The 27,780-nt window shown below is 33.7% G+C and overlaps 1 protein-coding gene across 1 annotated transcript; it reads right to left on the reverse strand.

The window, feature by feature from the left end:
* LOC128994888 (proton-coupled amino acid transporter-like protein pathetic) lies at nucleotides 1-24,801 on the reverse strand. The gene is made up of 9 exons (XM_054419715.1): nucleotides 24,715-24,801; nucleotides 16,403-16,577; nucleotides 15,177-15,327; nucleotides 13,416-13,537; nucleotides 11,224-11,308; nucleotides 9,844-10,119; nucleotides 9,168-9,343; nucleotides 7,191-7,357; nucleotides 1-2,364 (listed from the first exon to the last, which is right to left on the reverse strand). Exons 2-9 carry the CDS (start codon nucleotides 16,519-16,521, stop codon nucleotides 2,111-2,113), a joined length of 1,350 nt encoding a protein of 449 aa, XP_054275690.1. The 5' UTR covers nucleotides 16,522-16,577; nucleotides 24,715-24,801; the 3' UTR covers nucleotides 1-2,110.
* Between the last annotated feature and the right edge of the window lie 2,979 nt (nucleotides 24,802-27,780).

The following is a 27,780-nucleotide window of genomic DNA, read 5'->3' on the forward strand; positions in this document are numbered from 1 at the left end:
CAAGATTTAAATATTATCTATAACTAAAATATCACCAAAACAATTTTACACTTACTTATGGTTCTATATGAGGCGTTTTATAGAAGGCATAATACAATAAAAAGAAAGAAAAGTGTACAAAAAGCATTTATTAAAAATACATTTAAAGTAAACCTCTTAATACATTAACCCTATTTACAATGGTTGTGACAATTTCAAAAATAATATATTCCTCCATATAGGAGTATAAAGTGTAATCAATTTACTAATTCTTATCATAAACATTATTATAAATAATGGCAACAAATTTATTTTTGTAAAATTTTGAAAAAAAACAACAAATATTTATTTTATCATTGACTGTAGTTTATTTCCAATCAACTGTTTTACAGCTTAACATTATTTACAATAGATAACAACTATATTATGTACACATGTGATAATATCTATGACATAAAACTAACATTCGACTGTGTTCAATGCCCCACTAGAAAAACAGGTCATGCTGCAGCACGGGCAGTGCAATGCTACGTCACAGTGGTGGATAGTTGTACTAAACTCTTACCATTAAAATCTTACAAACAACCAGCTTGTTTATTTACCTAAAACATATGGGAATGGCGATGGCAATGAATTTATCAATGAAATCTATACACTAGTGTGACGTCATGGATCCTGCAGCATGGCCTGTTTTCCTAGTGGGGCCTTGCTGTGTTAGTCTATGATAAAATCACATTAGATAAATATAACACAAACTTTATATAATTTTTCGTCATACTGGAACAAAAACAGCTGTTTTTAATACATGCTTGCGGGGTCTAAAGCAGCTCTTTTCTCCATAGGGAGTAAAAAGCGTTTTTAGTTCCTAGGGGGTAAAAGTCAGTTGTTGTTAACTCGGTTGTAAATTTCGATAGTAAACAATCGCATGTATCAATAATTAATTGTTTTAATTGGTTGTAGCTTTATTGTTGCATTCTTGTCAATAGTGTGACATATAGATCGTATAATGTTCACTAACACAATCGTTTTTGACAAAATAACTGAACAAATATCTATACAGCTGCTTTTTTGCATTAGTAAAATTGAAAACAAGTTAGATGTTGTTTTGAGAGGTTATCTTTACATGAAAATTTTTTTGCAACTCAGTTAGAAAATTGGTGCAGTATTACAAAAAATATAGTTCATAAGACCGACAAAAAGTGTCTTTGCCCTTGCTCATTTTCCAACCTCGATCTTAAAACTTGAGCTCAGGTCGAAAAGAGTCACTTTACGCCCTAGTGATAAAATATACTATTACATATGATTTGTATCTCATTTCCCACCTCACCTAACTTCTGAAAAGGTTAAATACAACTAAAAAATATGGGTTAAGTTACTCATAATGCATTTTTTAAGGTATTCATTTCAAATTGTGTTTGTCAGTGAAAAAGTAAAATTATAACTAAAGTTTAATATATAGGTGATAAATACGTAATTTACATTTCAAGGAACATTAATCTTAACAATAGCTTATTAATTTTATTGGTAACAATAACACTTGTACGCTTGAGGATAGAACATTTATAATAAATTAAACATTTAGGTTTTTGTACAGCTTTTATATATTTGTTATTCATTTGCATGATCGGGTAAATGTACAGTTTTCTTTTTTATATGATTGTGTAACCTGAATTTGTTTTGAGTATTTTTATATCTTGTAATTTCAATTTATAATGACACCTTAACATGGTGGTTTATTTGCTAGAAAATAAAATCATCAAATTTGTTGATAATGATAATGGTAGTTCAAACTGGTTGTAAGATGGCCAGTGTAATCAGATCAGAGCAACCACAACAATTTGGTTGGTATAAACTGGTTGGTAAATAAATACCAGCCTTTTAAAATCATCATGGTTAAGCTTTGCTGGAATTCTCATTATGCTCACATAAATAGAATACTATGATAAAATAATGTCACTTTCATTTTAAGAACTAATTACCCTTAGTCAAAACTCGAGATGAATGTAACCAAGAATACTTACTTCCATTAGAATGAAAATATCATTATAAAAAAATATTTTTCACCACAGTTAGTAGTCCTTAAAGCTTAGTGGCCATAACACAGGAAGAGAAAAATCTACACACTAAATTATCAGCTGGTTCCATACGAACCTACAATCTCTAACAAACTGGTGTACGATCCGGTGAGGAATCCGACAAATCCGAAGAGGATTACGAAGATGTTCTTCCAAATGACCCAGTAGCCTTTGCCTAAACCTCCTGGGACGTCCCAGAACACGACCATCTCCACGATGGAGGGGAACATGAGTCCCAGGAAAGAGAGACACAGAGCTCCAACCAGGGAGATGAACGGACCCAGGTTGGGGACCAGGATGGCTACGAATACTGTAACAGAAACAATGGTTACTGAGAGACCTATGTCATATGAATTGATGCATTCACATTTACTGAATTTAGATTCAAATATACTGAAATGTAATTGGAGCTTAAAGTCATCCCTGCTTGTTAAGTAAACAGGAAAAGAAATCAGGTTTGGGAGCTTAAGGTAACGTTACAGATACCGATAACGTTACAGGTAACGTGGCAGATTATTTGTAGTTTTCTTTCTATATTATTGGAAATGGATTGAGTTCAGTTAGCTCACAAGAGAAAAATAAAGTCCAGGGGCTGATAGAATCACGAATAAAGATCACACACTATAATATAGGGCTTTTGCCCACAGGGCTTCTTGACAAGTACCTTCAATACGATGAAATATTTGTTTTTTGGTACCGGTATGTATGTTCGTGTTCACACTACTTTAATTTACACATACTTTTTGACAAATAAATAAAATAAAAAAAATTAAGTACCTTTGACTAGTGATAGACTTTAGTATTCAACATAAAATAATAGTACACTAATTAAGTCAAAAGCAAGAACAACAATGCAAATACTGTTAATACTCTACCAATTTCTGAGTGAACCCCATTAGATACAGTTACATGCTATACTTATTTAAATGTATGTCTTAACTGAATTTTTGCTTGAAATCTTTTTTCAAATAGAGATAGGCATACTTAAGATAATTTATTTTTGTAAAAAAATACAACCGACTTCAAACGCTCTAAAAAGAATGAAATAATTTCAATAAAGTAAACTTTTGTATTAGGCAAGCTCACGTAATTTAAGTCGGCGCGGCTCTATGATGATTTTTGATAAAAAAATTGAAAGAGGGTGTCCATATTGCAGGTGACTATCTATAACTAAAGGTGTTAATCTGCATGTCTTTTTCATAGTTATGCGTTAAGTGTTATTTTATTGCCGTAATCAGAGATCGGCATTATAGTGGTATTAACGAGTATCTTTAAAAAGATTATAATGCATTTAAATGATTCTAACTTGGAAAAGTAACGTTTTAATACTAAACTAGCTCCTTTTCCCTATCATAATATCAAACTAAATTATTTTCCTATTCATATAGAACATTTGTGTGTGTTATTTTCATAATGCATTTATTTTGAAGTAAACATAAAATACAAGAAAATATTTCCTTTAATATATAAACAAAACAGTTCAGTATATTTTTTATATATTTAGGATATCCAGCTACAATTTATTGATTTTCAAAATACACACACAATATTAAATTTCAATCATATTTGCAGTTTGAGCCGCGCCGACTTGAAATACGCAAGCTTGCCTAATACAAAAGTTTACTTTATTGAAATTATTTCATTCTTTTTAGAGCGTTTGAAGTCGGTTGTATTTTTTTACAAAAATAAATTATTTCACGATTTTTAGTGACTGTATAATTTTTTATACATTAATTACTTGAGGATTTTTTATAAGCAAAACTGTTTGAAACAATCAAAAGTTCCACAGAACAATCATTATTTTAAAACTGCTTGAGTCACCTGTTCAGGTTACATAATCAATGGGTATAGAAATAAACATCTTTAAATATTCCTTAAGAAAGAAAGAGTTGTCCATTACATTAGGCCTAATGAAAAACTAATTGTCTTTTCTAGATACATTGAAATGTCAGACATCATCGTTTCCTGCAATCGGTGTACTTCTACATTATAAAAAGAAATACAGTAACGTCTCAAGCCTTTTGGAACAATATGAAAGTTATTCCTCAGCTACCAGCACTAAAAAATCTCTCAAAAGTGGAAAATTGGTCGTTAACACCATACTACCTTTCGTATAGTACCTTTGGAAAATATTATATGAAAGATTGGTTCAGCTAAAAGTGGTGTAAGTCATGTAGGGGGTTTTGTTAGCTCAAGATATAGCCTAGTCGAAATTGCAAATCATCTTCCTCTAGGACTTTCCGAAGCAGGCATAATAGTATTGATATGTTATAGTAACTGGGTAGAGAATATTAATAAACATTCCACATCTGCAAATGAAATATGTATATGAAAGATTGGTTCAGCTAAAAGTGGTGAAAGCCATGTAGGTGGTTTTGTTTGATCAAGATATAGCCTAGTCGAAATTGCAAATCATCTTCCTCTATGACTTTCCGAAGCAGGCATAATAGTATTGATATGATATAGTAACTGGGTAGAGAATATCAATAAACATTCCACATCTGCAAATGCATGTTTAGTAATTAAAATATTTAACACTTTTGAGACAATTGACGATTATGCACTGTCACACTTCTTAGGTCATGTAAGGAATAATTACATTTGATTGAGCGGAGCGAGCGAAGCGAGCGAAGCTCTTTGGGATCAACTTCAATGCAAACAATATAACACCATCACTCAATAACGGCTGAACACATTTCAGCCAAACTTAACAAGACTACTTAGACTAATAATGAGATGGTTTGTAAACAAACAAATTTCAATTAGATAATGCTAATGCAATTTAAAACGAACTTAAAATTTCAAATTTTTAACATTAGGCTTATGGGACTAAAGTAGCTATGACAGTTTTTTTGTTTACAAGAAAAATGTAAACAAGAGAATCATAAGGTATTTCTGAACTTTCTATACTTTTCTTTTAAACGTTTTTTAAACCATTCCTATAATTTTAATAAACAAGAAAATGCCGTTAAAACATTTTTTAAGGCGCGGAATTCACTGAAAATCGAGAAATTATACGGAACTACTTTCTCAATGCGCGGAGCATAAACAAGGAGCGGAGGGATACGGACCGGTGACTACTTTCTTGGGAACCTAGGTTCCTAGGTTATATAGCTATTTGTGTTGCCAGCTGATTAGAAACAGCCAATGTTAGAAATCAGGATTTAATAAGCGATATATCGAACCGCATCGAAATCTGTATTTAATCCGATAATACCTCATAGGTTATATTAAGTTGAATTACTTCAACGGTACAGTAAGTTATTACACTTATTGATAAAACGCAGATTGAACACTGATCTAATTTAGGCAGGTGGGGAGGTAGGTCGGGGTTTATGAGCATTTGTGACTACATTAAGTGTTTTGAAGTAAGGTTAGATTAGGAAGGTAAAGTGTAGGTTATAGGTAGGTGATCGGGTTGTTTATTTGTGTTGCACCATATAGTTTTTATCTTTTGGAATGGAATAGTTGGTTAAGGTTAAACGGGGAAACGATTTCAAAAATGCTTGCATATGGTCTTAACTTAACAAACCATCTACAGTATTCTAGCTTTGACTTTATATAAAGTCAATGATTCTAGCAAATTATTACATACTGACCAATAGAAAAGAGAACATTTGGTTTTGGATCTTTGACCATAGCAAAACTAACATATAATTTATGGAATGTGAAAAGTTGTATATCATTATATACTATTCTGTAATATTAATAATTGTTCGGCAAATCCTCATTTTAATGGCTCGGCTGAAAATGGAATCTGCATTTTGTGAAACAGTTATTTGGTAACAATTCAGTCATTTCAAATGTTGATAAAATTTCCTTTCTCTTTTTTATACTTTAATGCCCTTTTTGGATGTTAATATCAGATTCCAACTACTGTAATATTTTCCTGGTCAAAACTACCTTACACTTCTCGAAGAGGTAAATTTGAATTATTATAATTTTAATCTTTAAAACCAGCATTAGTAAATAAATCTATTGACCTTTTTGCATTTCGTTACTTATACAAATATCAAATCACGTTTGTTCCGCTCAACTGGCTTTCACCTCTCTGAAAGCAACCCTAGTTTATATTTAGACCTGTTTTACGAATGCTTTGGTTTTCACAATACACCTTAATTACTTGTCAATATTATACAGCTATTCACTGAAACATATATGTTTTTGTAAGTCAGAATATTCAATACTAAAAACAGAATTACTGTATACACAAATCAGGTCAAACGTTAAAATAAATTTTTTATAGTAACCAAAACAAAATGCATTTTTCTCAATGTAATTCAGGTTCCATGGCAAGAAATAGTTTATTGATCAATATGAAGCAACTGTTTCATGAAGAATTGTCTGTAGCTTCATTTAAATGGTTTCAACTAACAGCTGTAGGAATGTTATTATTATTTATTGCCTTCTCTGCACAAATGTAAACAATCTGCACAAATGTAAACAAAATAAATGATGAATATTTAAGGTTTTCAGAATTTTTCACCGAAACAAATATTATACTCAAACATAATATATAAGGTACCAAATAGAAACTCTCCTGGTTATTTTGGTGTTGGAACCACACTGATCGGTAAAAGAATCACAGAGAAATTGGTGAACATACATAGAAAAAAAAAAACATCGCCACAAACAAATTGAGAACCTCCTCCTTTTGTTGGTAGTGGGGAAGTCGGTTAAAAAATATACTAAATAGAGATTTGATTGATTTTATTTTATTTGAATTTTTAATTTTAGAAAGGAAATAAAAATGTAACACACATAATTTTTTTAGGCTTAACCTGATTTGTTCACACAATAATTAAATCAACAAATTAAGTTAAATTACTCAATCAAGCTTGTTTCCTTTTAAACCTTTACCAACGATGGCAAACATACTGTTCAACACATACTGCATGATAATTACATAAATTCAAATATATGATTTCTTAACTTATTGCCCGCAATGTGATACAAATTGTTATATAATTCTATGAACAACACAATGTCAAGATTTTTCGTCTTAAGAAATACAAAATTGTACGCAACATGGAACCTGAAATTTGTGTTTGTAAATTACTAAAAATGTTTGAGGTATTTAACTAGTAGCAGTAACTAGAAACTGTTAACTTGTTAGTTACAGAAGTGTTTATTTACCTGAGCCACACACCAACACTATCCTGATGGTGTATTCTGCCAGTGCAGGATGGCTGCTGAACCTATGTTTGCTGGCTTTCCAAATGATTTCCAAAGGAACGTAAAACTGCAACGCGTAAGTGAAGAATATGGCGATTGCAATCATGACTTTAACTGACTGCGCTAATCTGTAAACAATAAATAAATTAGTTGCTACATTCCCATAGGCCTTCTGAGTTCGCAGACTATTCTAGTTTTAGATGAAAGATTGAGATTTTTCAAAGGATTTTTTATACTGAGTATTAATTGGGTTAACTTATAATCTTAGATGGCATTGGATGGGGGATTTACAAGATTTATAACCATTTGTGGGGCAGCTCAAATCTTTTCGAAGAAGGAAAATAAAGAAATACTACAGTTTTGGAAGATGAGAAATCCTCAATCATTAACAAATACTAATTACTAGCTGAGACTTTGAATGCATACACACCAGATAAATACAGAACTATTTTAAAACTTGAGAAAGGAACAAGGCGTTATAAAGTGTAGTAAAGTGGTTTTATAAGTTTTGGAGTCCACACAGATCTGTTGTCCATAGATCTTGGTCAAAAACAAAGCTTTAATATGTTCTCAATTATATTAATTCTATACCCACCCTCATATTTCAGTACAAAATATGCATTTGCATACAACACAAGGTTTTGTTGCTGTTTTAAATAATTGATTGAGTGATATAATTGACACAGCTATTTAGTTATTATACAAGTCAGTTTTATCTGAACCAGCTAAACAACACATTAGGTATGTCCGCACTAGTGTACTTTGTGTGTGCCAAGCTATCAAGGTACTCAAGGTGAATCAAGGTATTCATGAATACCTTGATGCAAATAACGCATGTCCGAATTGATTCGGAAGAAGCTCCATTCCATAGCGTACAGGGTAGCGCAAGACGATCTAACAGCCTCGGATTTCTATGTTTTAACTTCAAGTTCGCATTGTAGTAGTTTGAAGCAACATGAATAACGAAGAAACAATTCATAGAAGATGAATTAATTGATTTATCACTCTCTTGGGTGTTTGTGGGACATAGGTACTGAGTAAATTTTACACCAAACATTAGTAAATGAAGCATGTTTAGATTTAGCATTAAAATACAGCATGACTGAGAAGGAAAAGGCATGAAAAAAAGTGAGGCGTGAGTGTGGACAGCTGATAGGCATACAGTAGAACCCCTCATATCCAAACCTCAGAATAACCTACTCCTCAGGATATCCAACCTAGTGTCCGACCGGGACCGTGTTTCCAAAAGGTAGATCACGGCAGACGATTACCAAAGTAGCAGAGACTGCAAGTTACGCTCACGGGTGTTGCCGCAGTTGCGAGAGACGATTACCGAAGTTGTGGAGACTGCAAGTTACACTCACGGGTGTTGCCGCGTTTGCATGAGACAATTACCAAAGTCGTGGAGACTGCAAGTTACGCTCACGGATGTTGCCGCGGTCGCAAGAGACGATTACCGATGTTGCGGAGACTGCAGGATATGCACATCCTGATATCCGTCCTTTTAGCTGTTCCAACCATGGCCCGTTCCCGTCATGGTTGGATATGAGGGGTTCTACTGTACCTCAAAGTGCATGCAATCACGCACGCGTTGTTACATGTCGAATTGAAAGTTGAAAGGCATGATGAAATTGAAAGCCCACAAGCGTGGAACAGAGTGAGCTATGTAAAATAACTGATTTCTTTCAAATACACCAATTTTTTGACTAACCTCGTAAACCATAGCATCTTCTATGGCATAGTAATAATTAAGGGAGGAAATAAAAAGCTTAAACCTAAGCACACTCTGTGAAGTAGCTCATCTAGTTGTTATCATAGTTATATTCTTTTTTTAATTTGTTACAACTGGTCCATTGATGAGTTGTATACTTCAGTATCCAAAATTCAATGATAATATACAACCAAGTGAAAGTGTAAATGTTGAGTTAAGATACTCACAATTCGTCAGGCAAGTTGAGTGTGATGCTGCCCTTAGTTGCTGCTCCGAAGCGAAGGTAGCCCAGGAAGCCCAGTATGGAATACAGCATCACAGTGACGAACATCCCAATGTTCAAAACTCCCGGACATCCAAGGAAGTTCTCTGGTGTCTTCATGTTGTTTTCCAAAGGCATCACCTACAGATAAAAACAATTAATTTTATTATTGTATTTTGTGGTATTACACTCGTCTTTGGGATGTACGGGCTTCAAGACATAGTTTATAGGTCCATCTATAAAATAAAACAAAATAGTAGGCCAAGGACAACCGGCACTGGTGTAATGAGAATTCTCTCCAAATTAAATAAGTATTTCTCATTCATTAATGGGTTAGAGCTACCGGTATTTAAATTTCTAATCATATAAATTGTGAACTATTTTGGGACTTCAAATATTTCAAAAAAACAACTAAAGTATCTTATTAATCCTTTGTGACTACCTACTGAGACAAAAAAATGTGATGAAAGTTGGTACTATAAGAGTTTTGTAGAGTTAACATTGAACATAGAAATACGTTGGGTGGAACCTATAAAATTCAATGAATTTAAATTCATTACTCCAGCTGTTTATCCATCGACAAAATCCTATGAGCATGAATCAGCACAACAACTGTGAGTAATCAAGCTTGTTTTATTTACCACTCCAATTCCTTCAAGGGCGAAAATCGCTGTTCCAAAAAAGAGAGGCCATTTGGTCACTGGTGCGAAAGCAGGGCGGCTGTCAAAGGGAGGCAGATCCTGGAAGAGGTAGTAGATGGTGATGGCGATGCCCATGGCTATACACACGTTGGCTACCATAGAGAGGGGTGCGAGATACTTGAGGTTCCTGATCATGTTAATAGCGATCAGAGGCGGAAGACAGCATAACATGTAAATCCTCACATCTATGCCACTGTCGATGTACAAGTCGAACACCTGAAGTGAAGAAATGTGTATCATTAATCAACATTAATAGAGTTTGTGCATGCGGATGCGCATATTTTAACCTGAATAAATGGATTATGATTATAGAATCATTGACTTTGTTGGATACTGAAGTAGAAATTCCATTTATATGGTCCATCTTTTTATTTCAATAAAACATACTTGCATAGTACTGACAGTTCTGGTCTGACATAGAGATGCTTTAGTTTGGAAAACCACCAGTTTTCTTTACAGTTTGGCTTGGTCAAAGGTTGGTGAGCACAACATAATCAATTGACACAAGCTCACTCTGTGGGTGGCTAAATTATTTTCAATCTAAACCTGAAATCCTGTACATTTTTAACATGGACATGGGTTGACTATTTCTCTCCATAGTCAACGGTAGAATGGAGGGTGAAGTCATGTGTAGATGTTACTTTCTAAAAACAGCTAGATCCTAATGTTATGACTATTGGGTTCAGTTTCAAATCATAAGACTATTGGGTTCAGTTTCAAATCATAAAAAAAGCAACTGGTTTTCACCGGTAAGTTAAGAGTCGGTAGGACCTAAGCTCCAGCTATCTTGGATTTTCTGTCCATAACAGCAATAATGGTTGAAGCATATTATGGCATTGTTTATTAAGATAAAAAGTTGCAAAATATGTCATTTTAAAGCTATTGAAACCGTGGATGTGATTTGCCATCTACTTTCTAATTTCAATTATTATTTTCTCAAACTACATAAATATATTGACTTAAACTGTTTTAAAAATCCGAAAAGTAATTCACACGAAAAATATATTTAAGAATCACATAAAACTTTTCCTCTCGTTAATTAAGCTTACAGTGCATGATTAATATGCTTCAAAGTTAATGCATGTTTTTGCTGATTGGCGCTAAGGTAACCACTGTCCACTGTTAAGCCTGGCATCTGACATCATCAACAATGAAAAATTATTAACTCATGCTGACTTAATGACTTTCTACTGAATTATAGACAAGCACTATAAACTCTAAGTTACCCGGAAAGGTCATCTCACAAAATATTAAGTATTCATGTACTTGGACCCAACACTTGAAACTTCTTATTGTTTGTATTGCTTTTTTTATAGTTACCTGTTTTAGATTAGACGTAACAAACACAATATACACACAGCAGCAGCCTAGCAGATCCAACACCAAAAAAGTATTCACCATAAACCTGAAAGAAATTAAGGCAAGAATAATTTATTTTATAGTGGATGCGTTTTAAATTCACTTTATGGCTTCTGGGAATCCAGAAACTAAAAAGTATGGTGGTTCTAAACCTGAGTCATAACATAAAGATGGTAATACTGGAACTATCTTACAGAAACTACTGTATAAGTAAATTTTCGACAAGGAACTCGTATAAGGACTCTGTCTTTGACCAAAAAAATAATTACAGAAACCCTGAAAATATTTTAAATATTTAGAGCGTATTCAAACATTTCTGGTTCAAAAAAAAAAAAAAAAAAATTGTGTCAAAAAGTATTTTGCTCAATATTACAATACAGTGAATAACATCACCAAACCAAAATAACACTGGTATAGAGGCGTCACACTTTCCGAATTGACGGCCCAAATGATTTGCCCCTCTAACCAGCAAATACCATTTTAGGAAATAAAAAAAAACGCCCCGTTTCTTTTAGATTATACAACCTACACCGCCATCCTTTCAAATATGCTGCCCTGAAATATTTGCGTTGTGACCATCTCCCATTACTCCAAATGGCTATCATCAACTGATGATCTACTGCTGAACAAAAAAATACATAGCAGATGCAGATTATTTGTAGCTACTGGATAGAAGTGTGTCATTGCCTGAGTTCAAACGGAAAAGTAGCGAATTTCTCTCCTCTAGGTAGCACCAAACATTCTGTGTTAGATCCTCTACGACCACATACTTCACGGTAGCATCTGCATCATCTTGGTCATCCCCCGGACCCCCGCAATCACAGTGATGTCGTAGTGTTATCTCCCTCGATTGCGGCGACATTACGGTTATCTCCCGCAACTATGGCAACATCGTGATCATTTCTCACAATAACGGAAACATTACGGCCATCTTCCTCGTACGCGATTTACATAAGATGACTACATGAGAAAGAACAAATTTGTGGTGGATTTTATTGATCATCATTAAAAAGATAAAACTTTCCGGATACAAAATGAATTTACGCCACACTACATTATTTTGACGAACTTCCCACGCAAGGATTTAGTCCAGAAAACAGCTGTTTGCCGCCAGCTTATTCAAATGGGGTTTCATTGCGTACTACTGTACTGCAATGAGTTTTACTGGACACCAATCAGCTGATTATACTGTGTTTAGGTGGCATTGAGTGGTTATAAACAAAAACATAACATGACCAGTGATTTTTAGTCCTTTAGTTGGTGGAAATATAAAAGGATTTGTACGGATTTAGTAGTATGGCGTAAACTATCGTACGTAACTCGTCCAGAATGTGTTTACCGGACTCGTATGGTAATCCTGTACTCGACTTCGTCTCGCACGGGAACGACCACACTTGTCCGGTAAACACTTATTTTCAGGACTAGTAACGTAATATACTATTACAATTCACATACTTTTTCCCTGTCGTAAAAATAGAAGTTCAATTCGTTCTCCCAGTCGGCTGAATACCTGAGAGTTTTCGCTGGAATTTTGGCTTTAAAGTTTTGTTTAAAAAAAAATTATTTTAGTTTTTCGAGTTATTACTTTGTCTCAAAGCTTGCATGTACAGTAGCATATTAAATATGTAGATAGAAAGATTGATTGAAGGATACTAAAAATACTATTTAATTTAATTTTTATAATTTTTGTTGAATGTTGTATTTTGACTGTATCTAATTAAATTTATGTATTTGAGTAAGGAGTGGGTAAAGTATTGAGGGGGCACAAAAAATTACTCTCCCATGTTTGGGGGAAACCCCTTGTACTTGCTCTGTCTCTTTATTAAAGTTATCATTATTGTAATTAATTGTCAATTTGAGATGGAGACGACATCTAGCACCAACAATATGTAATATTTTTACCCAAATATGAGTGAAGGATGAGTGTAGAATGGAGTGAGGGGATCTGTGTAGCTTTCTACTGACCAAGACCAGCTGTTTAATTTAACCAGTATCAATTATTTACTGTCCAATGATCAGGGACACCTGGGTTCAGTTTCAAACCACCGTGAAGCTACTGACTTCTCTCAGGATTGATATGGCAACCTTTTTATTGTCAGGCAACCACTATAACCACCCAGCTACCCAGCCAGCTCAACACTGATTCCACCTACCTTGCTGTTGATGCAAATTTTTGAACTTTCTGAGGACCTTCGAGAAATGCTACTTCAGCTACATCTGCGAACCCCAAAGATGGAAGTTTTCTCCTTTGACACAACTGGTGGGCACACTGAACCTGTAAAGGTACGGTATTTATTTAAAACTTGGTGCTTTATCCGTGCTTTGTAATAGTGTGTGAGCATAGTCACAGATATGTTAGCTCATGATAAAAAAAATTAAAAAAAACTCTACTAAAAACCTGTTCTTGTATATTATTCAGAGTAAATAAACTTACCACATAGTTTTACATCACAATGAATATCATTTTTGTCATTCACCTGTGTAACATTTTAAAGAAAATGTATTTAAATAAATTGAATGTAACTATTTAAATAGGCTAAACCCCCTTGGACCAAAACGTAACGGAGGGTTTCAAAACGGTACTACACAGTACACGTTCATAATGGCTTTAGAAATTTACCAACGGCTTTAAAAATATAAAATCTTTTTACCCGGGACCCCCCTCCTTTCTTGAAAACTGGAATCAGTTCCATAGCAATCAACTGGCTCTTGCATCAAAAGCTCATGTCAAAAAAGTCTAGCTGAGTTTTCCAAGGGGCAGAAGAGGAGAGTAAAGTCCGTTCTTCTCTTAGGTAGCCTATTTTAATTGTGCTGTTTTTCTAGAAGTGAAGAGGACCACCACTTAACAAGTGGAAACCCGCTTTTCCCCAATCCAATCTTCACTTTTACGCCTAGGAAAACCCAGCTTAACTAAATAATAAATACATTTTTGTTATCAATGTATATACACAATGTTACTTAAAACCTTAAAACTACTAAAACATTTTTTGGCTGAACATCAAAATTTTAAATTGTTTATTTTGTTGGATCCACTAAAAGATTTTAAATCTGACCGGTCGGGTAATAAAGTTATGTAAACAAACAAATTTGACAAATTTGAACTTCGTGAAAACTGTTTGAAATCTATAGTAATGCTTTTTATCTACTCGGAGGTCAAAAGTGATTGATGGGAATGTTATCAAGCACACACCATCTTCGCAGTTGCTGAACAGCTCTTGATAGATAACCTGATACAGGTGCACCATTGACAATCATATAACAAAACGTGCAGATTAGTGTGACAGAGATTGATCATTAGCTAAGTCAGAGAGATTATAGGATTTGTGACTGAATAGGTATTTTCCAGCTTTGTTTAATTATATAAATCAAAGAAGTGAAGATAAACTCATAGTTAACGAAAGTATGAGGTTTAACTAGATGGTTGTAACTAAATACATATCGAGAGAAGGTGGTTGTATGACAGTGTGTGGCTTTGAAACGAAAGTTAACAATGTTAAGCCGCAATTAAACTAAGAGTGAAATTTCAAATTTTGGTTTAAACTCTGGTGTAAATGTGGCTAATTTCATTATAAACTTACTAACTCTAAACTTTGTTGTACGGTAATCAAGCTTTAGACAAGTGCTGTAAACAAATATTTACAACACTCTCGGATAGTTACCGACTTATTGTGGAAGACATATTTTCTTTTCATTTTCGTTCTAAATTTGTAAAAAAAACCAGGGTGCTTTGGATTGTGGTACACTTTTGTTTGTATCACGTGTATTGAAACCACCCCTCTCACACAAAATTCTGAGATGTTAATCACTAGACTAGCAACACACCCCCAAGCCTTTCAACCTGACAAGGAAACTATCGAATGATTACCAAAATTGTAAAGGTTCTGTCGCATAAATCAAATGACTAATAAACTTACCAGAATGTTTACACAGTATGTAGATATGAGGCCAACGGAAAACGTAGCGATCAGTCCGAACAGGAGACCAGCGTTGGCAAAGGCCTGAGGCATTGCTAGGATCCCTGTCCCTAAACTGCCTTTCAGCAGATGGATCAGGGTTTCAGCATCTCTGAAACAAAAAAATCTTTTTTAATCACTTCCAAGGGCCCAGAGCTAAAACCCTCCAGGAAACGGTTCTCCTTTCCCATAAGTCATTATGATAATCATCCCTTTCATTTCCTCTTCTCAGTTCTCACATAAACAAATCTACTAGCTTGGAAAAAATAAAAATAAAATTTGTTTATTATTTGTAGGTGGTTTACTAGTTTGAAAATTCAAAAAAAATTTACTTCAAACTATACATTACATAGATAGGATGAGGAATGCTGATCAACTAAATTAATTTAATGTTTATTAATTTATTGTTTTAATTCAATAAACAATTCCCAGTAAAGTTCAAATCATTAATTTTCTATTGTGGAACAATTCCCTTGAGTTGGTTAGTCTATGATGATTCTACCTCAAATTAAGATTTATTATATTTAACGAAGTCCATTGTTTTATTGTTGCTCTGATTTTGAGTTATTACATGAATATCACTCCAGTATACATCACCTTTAACCTATTTATATGCTTATAATAACCTATTATTATGATGGTTTATATTTTACCATCACTGTCATTAAGTTTAAAACAAATATATCTTTATATTTATCCACAATTACCTACTAAATAATTAGTAAAAGATTGGAATGCACTATATCATGACATTTTTGGAGTAATTTTAATTGATTCGGCCTACTAACATTGATTCATAATAAAATTTTACCTAACTAATGAGATTTTTGAATTCGTAATCCCATTTTACAGGAAAAAAATATGCCTATGTAAAACGCATTTTAATATAAAACCCAATTAATATAGTTACTGGTATGTGCTAAATAATATGTGCATTAGCATAGTTAACACTTAACAGTGGCACATTCTTAACTGTAGTAGGTCACATGCCTATAACAATTTTTAACTATTGCATCGATGTTGCTACCTGGCTGTCAGGAATGAAGTCCATTTAACGGGATCCGGATTATTGAGTGTTTACTGTATTATAGTTTATCCTAATGGTAGTAGGACCATATTGATATTCCGTGTAAAAATATCAATACAACATTTGTATTTACCACTTATGGAAGTTTTAGTAAACTCACGTGGTGGGATGCGCTACATTCCTGTTGTTGTAGGGGTTGTATTTGTTGCGTGTTGTTCCGTTGGTCTGTTGAACAACAACCACCGTGACTAGGTTGGTAGAACTGTTGTTTGTCGACATGGCTATGGCTACTCTCACAAAACAGGCTGCCACTCGTACAACTCATATATCTGCAACTATGTAACAAATCATCATGTAAAACTTTACCCACTAAACGTTTTTAAAGTTGATAAGATTATTTAAATAATTTCAGCTTTTAAATAACTTTTACCAAATTAAAACATGAAAAAATAATCCGTCTAAACTTTTTTTGATAAAAAAAAACGGAAGAATAACCAATAACGTAATGAAAACCTACTCTCCACCCAACTGATGAGGTATTATGCAAGGCATTTGATAATTTTCCTCTAGTCTAGACATTGTCTAGATCTGTGACAACTTTGTTTGGTTATAAAGATAGTTGCGTTTCGATGATATAACGAAGAATCTGTTTACTAATTTTTGTATGTTATCAATTAGGCTACAGGTCATGTTAAATAATGTTTTGTAAAAACTCGTGACACAACCGATTGCTTATCGTGAATAACAAAAATAAATAAATACTTAAATTCCATTTAAGACACGTCTGTCTCCGTCAGTAGGCCTACATGTTTAATGTACTATTCGTTAATTTATTTTGCGTGCCACAAATGAATGTATATATTTTTAAATTTAAATTTTACATCTTGACGAGTCCAATTTGGATATAATGTTTCTGTTAACCACTAGAAAATGACATATCTGGCGAAACATGTAGTGAGTAGTGAAATTCAAACACTATAGTGCAAGACGAGGTACGTCATATTTTAAGAAATAACATTTGACTATACGTATCAGATTAGCTATTATTACTTATTACGTATTAAATAAAAGCTTGTGATTCAGTAAATAAATATCACATTTTACTGTCTATCATTATCAATACAATTGTATAAAAAAAAAATTGGTAATTTTGTAAACACTATTTCTAAGATTGAATGGGCTGTGATGCAGTTGGAAACACAAGTTATTTACGGGGTTAAGTACACCCTACTGTACCAAGACGTTGTTTCTTCATCCCATTGTCTTTCAAGTTTTCCATGTCATTCTTATTACATTATTACATTATTACAAGAAGCTCTCGAAGTCATTGTTTGCAATAAGAAGAATAAGAAGCATAACGGATGAAGAAACAGCCCTTATGGCATATCATGCACTGTTTGCCAGTCACATTAGATACGGCATTGTGGCTTGGGGATCTTCAGCACAGAACAAATTAGACCAACTACTCTTGATCCAGAAGAAAGTCATTAGAACAATATTCCGGAAAAATTACCAAGAACACTGCAAGCCACTCTTCAAGAACCACAAGATCCTGACCATCACATCCACATACATCCTGGAGACCATAATCCTCATAGTAAATTCAAATCCAATCCTTCGATCCAGTCAACACAACCACAATACCCGCAACAAAAACAACATTCACCTTCCACGCCACAGACTAAACAAAACCAGTAAATCACCATCTCACTCAGGATCATCCCTCTACAATCTCCTGCCACAACACATAAAAAAAATTAACAAGCCAAACATCTTCATAAAGTCACTAAAAGAGTACTTAACAGTCAGACCCTACTACTCACTATCAGAATACACTAAAGAACATACATACCAACACCTCAAATAGGGCCCATCAAAGCTACTTCAATCAAATATTGACGATTCCCCTATCACCAGATTGTGGAGAAGACATCGAAGGTAAAGGTAAAGGATTATAGTCTGGAAACATGAAAGAAATCTTGATGCTATATAACATTATTTAACTATCTGCTATTCTCACGTTGTATAACGCTGTTTGAATCTTTAAATGAGTCCTTTAAATTTGTTGAGAATATCTGGTACATTATTGCAATTTACTACAAGCTAAACTGCATTATAATTTTAAATGTTTTGTACCATCAATTTTATAACCTTAAAGTTATTAAACGCACACATAAGTTTTACAGCTTATTCTATTTGATCTGTTACAACCAGTTGTATGGTAGTGTAAAACTAAAAGCATTAGTAAAATACAAAGGAAACAAATAGATAATTGTAATTTTATTACTTTTCTGATGGAAACAAATCAATAAAACAATCTTCTGATCCTCAAATAAATAATGTTTTAAATAACCGGTTTCCATACAATTTTTTATTTTTGTGAAGTAATCATCTCATCTATATTTTTCTGTATAACACCACCAGAAGGTTGTCCTCCAGATATTAGCCTACTTCGCTGATGCATCGATAGCGATGAATTGACTTCATGGTATCGACTATCCAAACTCAGCTAACTCACTATCAAGGATGGTAAAAATGTATTTTTAATAACTAGCTAGAACTAAAATAAACTACCGGTATTACTTAAATAAGTGTATGTGAAAATCCACTCACCGCAAGAGTATACCATTCAGAAGACTGTGTGACTAGCAAAACGCAAATATTAAACAACCGCATGTAGAGGAAGTTCGAAATCAGTATCATATCACAAAATGATAGTTACTACTTACTAAAGCTGGAGGAAACTGAATAGCAGTGACCAAAACACTAAACAGTAATCAGGCACACCTCTATTTAGTAAGCAATGTACCAACTGTCAATTAAAGGTTATACTGCATGATAAAATTCATTTATTTAGTTAAAAACTGATTGATCACTTGATCAGTTTTAACAAATACAAGTTTTCGTTTTCGGTGTTACTGTTAGGACAATCCGTTGCAATGTAAAACTTGAGACGTTTCGTGCTGAGGATAATAAAAATGGGGTGTTTTAAGGTCGTAATGTTTAATTATTTTAAAATCCCATGACTGGCTGGGTGGCCGAGTGGTTATAGTGTTCGCCTAACAACCAAAATGTTGCCGGTTCGATCCTGAGAAAAGACCATAGACTTAAATGGCTCGAAACTGAACCCAGTTGTTCCTGATCATGAGCTTTAAATAAATTATCCTGGATAATTGAACAGCTAAGTCAGTAACAACAGTTACAGATCATATCACGCCATCCTTCACTTAAATGTTGGAATACGCACCTGGGGGCTCGTCACGCGTAGATTTTTATCTCAATTATCGCAATGATTGATAATTGATGAATAATTATTGATAACTGGTATTCATGCGTTTATTTTATATCCTATCCTATAATATAAAACAAGCACATGTACGGGTGATTTTTTTTCTGGCCGAGGAGTTTTGATTTTCTTTTTAAGGGGTATTTGGCCACGAGGAATTGATTGGAGTTGGTCACAAGGCTGGACAAAATCCAGTTTCCGTCACACAGCCTTTTACCTTTATCATTTTGATTCACGTGTAAACAAAAGTAACTATTGGCTTTGAGTATTTTTCTAGTAGGTAATCGTGGCTTTGACTATTAATACAAAATGTTATTGGTTAGTTTGGGCCAAAAGTTTTAAAGAATAGTTATACTCAGTTTGGTTTACATACATACTGTTAAATGTTTTCAAGGTTAATTTACAAGATTAATAATGAAACGCGGAAGACCTCCGAATCGAATATAAGTAATCCGAAAGGGACAGAAGCTACAGTCGATTCTCAGGAAAGAAATTTCACGTCCTCGTCTACAACCGAGCCAGTTCCAACCAGCTCATACATCTCACCAAATGTCTCAAAACCTCGGCGAAGTCGCGCTTCGAAGAATAAAAGGAGAGAAATAATGTAAGATCTTATGGCCGTGCAGAATAAATGAACCACAGGCCGATCATCTTGAGCAGGAGTGTCGACGAATCGCTGCAAGACGTTTGGAAGAACGTCAGCGAACTGCAATTCCTCAAACCTATTAAGTCACCATGTCAGCGGATTTTGGATATTCACAATTGGAACAGTTTGACGTGTCATGAAAGCACACGACATGTGTCCGAACTGATCCGCGATCAGAAGGTAGTTCTTCAAAATCCAAACGGATCCAGAAATCTGCCAGGTAGAAAATGGAGTCACTTGAAACATCCAGTTTCATCCGCTAGGAGTTGCGGATAGCCTCTACTCCCCGTAGCCTACAGGTAGCTTTAAACACACTATTCCGTAACATTTCAATTAATTCAAAATGTAAAAAAAAAACTTTAATTAGCTTTAAGTTTATATAACCGTACGTACAGTTATGTCAGTGGTAAATATTAAAACGAAATGTTATTACTCAAGTTACGGTACTGCAAATAATCTAAATGCTATGATCTATGAAACGGGTGTAATTATACACACAAAACACAGTTGATATAATTTCAGCGATTATGTTTTTGGTTTGTAATAAACCTATTTTTGTAAATGATAAAAAAGTGTCTGATCATGATATTATTTAAACTGTTAAACCCAATTAACCAAACCCAGCAAGGCTCGGTCCCCCGGTACTGTATGATTCAAAACTCGTGTGGAACAACTTCTTCTCATGAAAAAGATTCATCCTAAAAGGGGGTTTCAAAAAGAAACATCCTAAACTTGAATGTTCCATTCGCCGCAGCACGGATAGTACCGGCAGTAGTTACTTTATTTCACTAAAACGGATAGTTCCGAAAGCAACACTGATAATTAATTCTGACAATCCGGAAGACAAGTGATGATGAAATTGAATACATAAAATTATTGCCTTTTCATCATTATAATTTTGAAATACTTAATTTTTATAAACAACCCGTTCGTCAGATTATTTGTTATCGCTTCTGTAGGCTTTGTAGGTTCTCTGTAACAATCAACAAGTACCAGCCACAAATTATTGTCAACTTGACACGACGTTATCTCTCTAATCACCTTGCCCGTCACATGTGTTACGTCTTGCACATGGCCAGGAAAACCATCAACTGTTTGCCTTCTATGTACTGTACTGGATACTAAAATCAACAGGAAACCTAGTATACGGACGTTTTATTTAGATTAGTTGATTTTAACATGGAGAACGAGTTTTAACATAGTTTGAGTCTCAGAGGATACTGGTTTCGGTTGGTCAACCCACGGATTCAGATTTGAAGTATCGTTTTCAAGTAGGACACCCAGGCAGTAAATAATCATCTTGATCACTGGAATCATGATTAGTTGTCAGCGACAACTTGTAATTACACAAACACGCAAGAAGACATGAACACGAATAAATGCAACGAGAATTTGGTCATACTGACTGACACATGGATGTATATCGTATTGTTAAATCGACCGACGACGAGTAAAATAAAATCGGATTTATTTCCGCAACAGATTAAGTAAGCTATAAAGTTTCATTTAGCTGCTCATTTGTTCGCTTAAGGCGCTGTTGACAAGGAGTCAGCGTCAGTTGATGCTAAGATGACAACCGCTCAACAGAAAGCTTTTTGTGTTTAAGGCAGAAGTGGATGACAGTTGTTCAGTGTGCATTTCGAACGAAGTATGGTGTTCATAGGTGGTGTATTAAACGTTGGTATAAACAGTTTACAGAGAATGGGTGGGTTTTTGTACAAGAGAAAAGTTCTGGACGAAAAGTGAGGAACGAGTTTGAGTATCGGGTTGATTGCTCGAGTGTCTGGAGATAGGTAGTCATATTGAACATCTCTGAAGTACAGTAGTTATTGAATAAAAAAACTGTTTAAATACCCTTTACAATGATGTATAACAGAAGGTTCTATTATGTTCCTACCATTAAATACACATTTTTAAAGTTGTATTTTTTATCAACCTGTACATTATGTTATATAAAGTTTCATTGCTTTGGGCTGAGGTACAACGAATCTACAATTATTTTACAACTTAATTTACCAATAATCCACAGGTAGATAAGGGAAAAGACTAAATCTTCTTGAAATTTTATCCCCTTAAGAGTTCGAATCCCTGATGACTGAGCGCGTTAAAAAAGATGAATTCCCCAGAAGTTATTTAGTTTATTAGACAAAGTCACCCACACAATCACCCTAGAATTGTTTTTATTTCCAACTGATGCCTACCCAATCATTACAGAATTTTTAATTTAAAACTACTTCCAACGATATATTGTAACAAAAAAATTGAAGACAATATATTAACTTATTAACTCACTTTGTATTTGTGCAAATACGTAGTGAAGGCGTAACTACGAACCACAATCTACGCTGTACGCGCGGCTGCTTCCACAACAATAATGAAGGCTTTACAAGGGTAAATTTATGCATCAATTTACGCCCCATTACTGATCTGTCAGTCATATTATTTCTGTCGCGGAATATTACATGATGAAACTGCGTCATCTATTCAATTGGTATCTGGCTAAACGAATTTTATATTAAAACTTTTGTTATTTATTTACTTACGGTTCGTTCATCTATAAAAGTTTATTTATTTATTTTACTTATCTTGTATACACACTTGGGTGCTGAATCCTTGACCGTTGACACGACGGATTGCGTCATATCTATAACTAATCTAACATTTGAAAAATAGTTTGAGCACAGGAAAATATAAAATACATAAGTTGGATGAGGCAGTCAAACAAGATCAAAAGTTAGGTTAGGAATCTTCAGCATAGTTTAGCCTAACACGCTATAAAATTATTGGAAATAGAATAAATAAATAAAACTTAGTAGTGGTGACTTAGTAGTACAGTAGTTTGGTTAAATAAGTTTACTTCTTCACCTGAAGACGGGGTCAGATTTCAGATCTTGAAACGTGGTGAAAACTGTTTTACTAATCGTAATAGAAACTGTTCGGAATAACACGAAAATTAATAAATACAACAACAACATGAACATATTAAATAATTATATAGTATGTACTAAAATAATTTCTGATCAATCAGTCAATCAAGAAATTATTTAAGATGGGAGTGCCACTATGTGCGTATTTTAACACAAATATGAGTGAAGGATGAGTGGCGCGATCTTGTAGTCTTGTTAATGACTAATCAATAAAGTCAATTACGTATTCCAGTTATTGACTTTAAAGGACAACACAAAAAGTAAAACAATAATCAAAATTTACTTTAGCATCGTCTTAATGTCCCTTTTGAACGTGTTGGCCAATACAGTAATGTTGACGAAATCTTAGATTTTGACTATACAAATTATACGTTGCGCTAGGGACATAAAAAATGACGAAAATAATTTGAAAATTTGTCACGTTTAAAAGCAAATTTTTAATAGTTTTGAGGAGTATATATACTACCGCAGTTTATTACAAAACCTTTGGTTTCACACCTTAAAATCCATTGTAATGGTTTTCATGCTTTTCTTTTGGTGCACGTGCTACAAAATCTATAAACAGCCAAATGAAATGTCGAATCAGAATATAATCTATTTCTTACAAATACAAATTACAACACAAACAATCCTAGCTGACAGTGAAACAAATGTGTGAAAGTTTTAATAACGATAATAACTCTTTACTTAAGGTATAATCATAAGGATGGATTAAAAAAATATAGAAGTTAAAATAAAAGCAAAGCCGGGCACTAATACTTGTTTTATATAAAAATCTGGTAAAATGTCTGTAATTTGCATTGTTATATTTTCATTTAACTTAAGCTCTTATAGGCAATAGTTAAACGCTTAAAAGGCCTTCACACTTCTCACCCCTTTATGGGTTGGAATCGAACAGATAGACAGACATAGTGTTCGCTACAGCTACATACATACGCTACATTACTGTACAATACTGTATACACAATGAATTATTTACACATGGTAAAGAGTGGTATATGTTAAAGTATGCGCTAGCGTATTTAAATTGCTCATATTTTAGAAAGAACACATTCTTTGAGGGCCGAATTCTTCTGAAAGCTTCCGTGTATTATTAACAACACACGTACAGAGTCAATCGACATTTCAATTTGAAATAAACATTAAGAGAGCATTCTGTTAAATTATATTTAGAGTTTGGGTTTTGGCATTACATTTCAGAAAAGGGATTCGTTCAAATAATTGGTTTACAAAAACAAAAACATAACTTAATTATAAAATTGCAAAATTAATTAATGCCAGCACGGATTGAGCACAAGTGTTAAGAATTATTCTAATGATTAGGCCTATGTCGGGTTTGGATGGATGTGTAAAATGTGGATGTCACGTATTGTTATTAATTTGTTGGTTACCATGTATTAATTTAAACGATTTTAATGTGATGGCTCGATCGGAGACTATTTTTTTTTATTTCGGTAGCCTTTCTATGAACAATGAACTGTTATAGAACAGCCTTTGTTACTAACTTTATGATATTTCTACATAAAAATTTAAAAACAATTAACATATTGATTTACATAGTAATTATCACAATTTTAACACATTTGATTGTACCTGTGAACCAACTGCATTACCTGTTAACCGTTTCTAGAGCACAATGAAGACTGTTGTCTGCAGACTAGAGGACAGCGGTGGAGTGACACCACGTTGTTACGTCCTGTCAATATCTTATCAGTGATACAGGTGGCAGTGATAAGATAACAGGTGGGAGGCGGCGTGGACACCCCGTGGTCCGCGTCAACTGACTCACCCCTGCCTCAGAACTACTTCACTTCAACAGAAAGTTTCATCTGGATCTCTATATCTGGTGAAACAGCACAGTTTGTAAACAGTAAAGTGGAATTGACTACTCGACTGGAGAAGGCATACCATTCCCCCGTTGAAGTTGAATTGAAAACTGACTACGGACGTTGAATTGGGCCACTAAAGGCTATGTTTTCGAAAATTAGTAATTTCTGTCACTCTGTAAGATGAGCAATTTTTTTACCCAAATTAGGATGACAACATTTTGTAAACTTTTTCATCTTTCATTCACATTACCCTATCGCATTAAAAACAACTTAAGGAGGAAATTAATATACCATTATACTGTATGAAACGGTAATAGTGCTGTATGATGCGATTTAGAACAAATATCGTAGGGTTAATAATCCGAGCAGACCCGTTTCTAGATTCAGATTCTATTTGTCCTTGGACTGTGCAATAATTTTTCTACCTAACACAAGACTGACGTTGGGCAGTAACAAGACCAGGATTTTTACAGTTTCTCACAAAAAAGAACATTAATTTCCAATAATGTTGAAAAACACAGTCATGGATTTGTGTGGATGTAACTATCCAAAAAGTATCGAGTGTATATTTTATCGTCATAGTCCTCTATTGCAGTTCTTGTATTTTCTTGCTGGTTTTATACTCAGCGAGATCGATTCTGGATCCATATGCCGATCCATCAATGATGTTATCTAATCGACATTAGCTGCCGGTCTTCATAAGATGATAAATTTAAACAAACAGCAAAGAATTTAGTTTCATAAAAAAAAACTAAATTAACGTTCTATAATAGTTCTGACATGTTGAAGCTGATGTACTTTGTTGTAAATCAATGTAAAACAACTATTTACACGATTAATAACGATATTTTTTCAAATGAATATAATAACCTTTTTTCTCAAACTTATAGTTGTAATAATGATTGTAATAATGATTGGATGATCCAAAAAACCCATAAATTGAATTCGCATCCTCCAGCTGTTTATACAAATGTTTTAAACGTAATTTGTGCGCCAGCTGTTTCAAAATAGGGGTTCAGCAAAATTTTATGATTTTCGTTTATATTATTAAATCAGGCTTATGTGACTACACAGTTTGGAATTTAATTTCAAAATAAAAATAAATACAGGGTGATTGATATAAAAGTGCCAGCTATTTTAATCGAAAGTTATAAGAGATATAAAACAATGTTAAATTGTAACTGCATTTGATTTTTTATTTAAAAAATTGTGGTCGAGTTGAAAAAAATAATTTTAGCCGCCATTTGTACAATATGTCCGCTAACTTTGATTGTTCGTATGGAAGACCTTATTTGATGATTTTTTGGAAATTAAATGCAATTGAAAAACGTTTTATTCTGGACATTTTTTCTTTACAGCCACTCATTTAGGAGATGCAGCGTGTTACAACTAAAAAAAAATTAATAGCAACGTAACATTCTCCATCATGTAGCTCCTAAACGAGTAAGTTCACGGCGAACATGTTAAGAGTAAATAAGTCTTAAAATTACATCTATTAGTTAAAATAAATAAAATGCACTAATTAATTAATTAAAATGTACTAAATAGTTAATAGTTAAAATAAAATATACTAATATTAGTACATCATCATATTAGTTAAAATAAATTCTAAAATTAAAATGAATTCTAAAAAACCAATAATTAAAACATTCACCAAAAGAATGTTTCGGAACCGATGTAATTATTTTTAAGCAATTGAAAGTTGGAATGTATATTGATGGTTGTATATTAAAATGTTTACTATTTATTTACGCCAGATTGGTTAAACTAAATTAACTGAACAAAAAAAAAACGTGACTATTCATGTTTCTCTCAAGTTTTCAAAGTAGTAACAACCAAACTCAACAGCAGTATTTTCTAACTCCACGGCAAAAAAATGATAAAAGTTAAATTTTTTAGATAGTTAATTTTTCTTATATACTTTGATTTTAAACTGCCATTTTATATCTTATTAGATCAACCAAAATGTTTAATTAAAATAAATCTTAGGGGTTTTGTACGTGATCTGATTACACTTTTGATTATCGAAACTATGTAATATCCTAACATGGGGGAGCGAGCTGGCGTAGTGGTTAGAGCGCGGGACTTCGGTCCCTGAGGTCCCGGGTTCGATCCCCACCAAGTCACCAATGGATTTTATCTAAGTGATAATGCCGCAACCCCTAGGTCTAGCCTGAAGTAATGTGAAAAACAATCCCAGGCTCGTGCCTAGCGTCCTTAGGACAAAAAAAAAAAAAAAAAAAAAAAAAAAAAAATATCCTAACATGGACGATGACTTCTCCCTACAGCTTCAAGGAACCGAAGAGCTGGTAGACCCAGTGATGAATACATTTATTTAATTACTTCGGTTGTTATAACTCACCCTGTATAGTTGTAATTTACCACAAGTAGTAGAAAACAGCTTACACAGTCAGTCAAGACGTTTATTGTTTTGACCGGACCCTTTGGAAAAATCAAGCATGTATGTACACTCGAATGTTAGAAGTATATTATTTACTTTTGCATGTACAATTGAATGATGAAAACAAACACTGTTCATGTAAATCATTTTATGCAAAACAAACCATTATTGTAACACTCAGCACCTTGGATTGCACTTCAAGTTCCTTGTAAACAATCTGTCATTGAGACTGAGTGTGTAAGCTCTGAATTTAATTAATCCTCGTATCGTAATCCTCAGAAAAAGTTGAGAGGTTAATCCGTGTCTCACAGAAACATGAGTAAAATTAATTCACACAGCTTATTGGAGAATCTTATATAGTATATGTATTAAACAAAACACCCATGCAAACATACAACACTGTTTAGTAACAGTACCTACTGATAGTAACTTGCCTATAAGAAGCTATG

The sequence above is a fragment of the Macrosteles quadrilineatus genome, unplaced genomic scaffold (genome assembly GCF_028750875.1).
Source record: "Macrosteles quadrilineatus isolate MER2022 unplaced genomic scaffold, UCM_ALF_1.0 Scaffold_5__1_contigs__length_97177068, whole genome shotgun sequence".
NCBI lineage: Eukaryota > Metazoa > Arthropoda > Insecta > Hemiptera > Cicadellidae > Macrosteles > Macrosteles quadrilineatus.

Excerpts from the sequence above, each read along its gene's own strand:
- LOC128994888 (XM_054419715.1), bottom strand. The coding sequence starts at position 16,521 with ATGTCGACAAACAACAGTTCTACCAACCTAGTCACGGTGGTTGTTGTT. Across the intron at positions 11,309-13,415 it reads AAATTTGCATCAACAGCAAG|GTTTATGGTGAATACTTTTT; the intron begins GTAGGTGGAATC and ends AATTTCTTTCAG. Across the intron at positions 2,365-7,190 it reads AGTGTTGGTGTGTGGCTCAG|TATTCGTAGCCATCCTGGTC; the intron begins GTAAATAAACAC and ends TTTCTGTTACAG.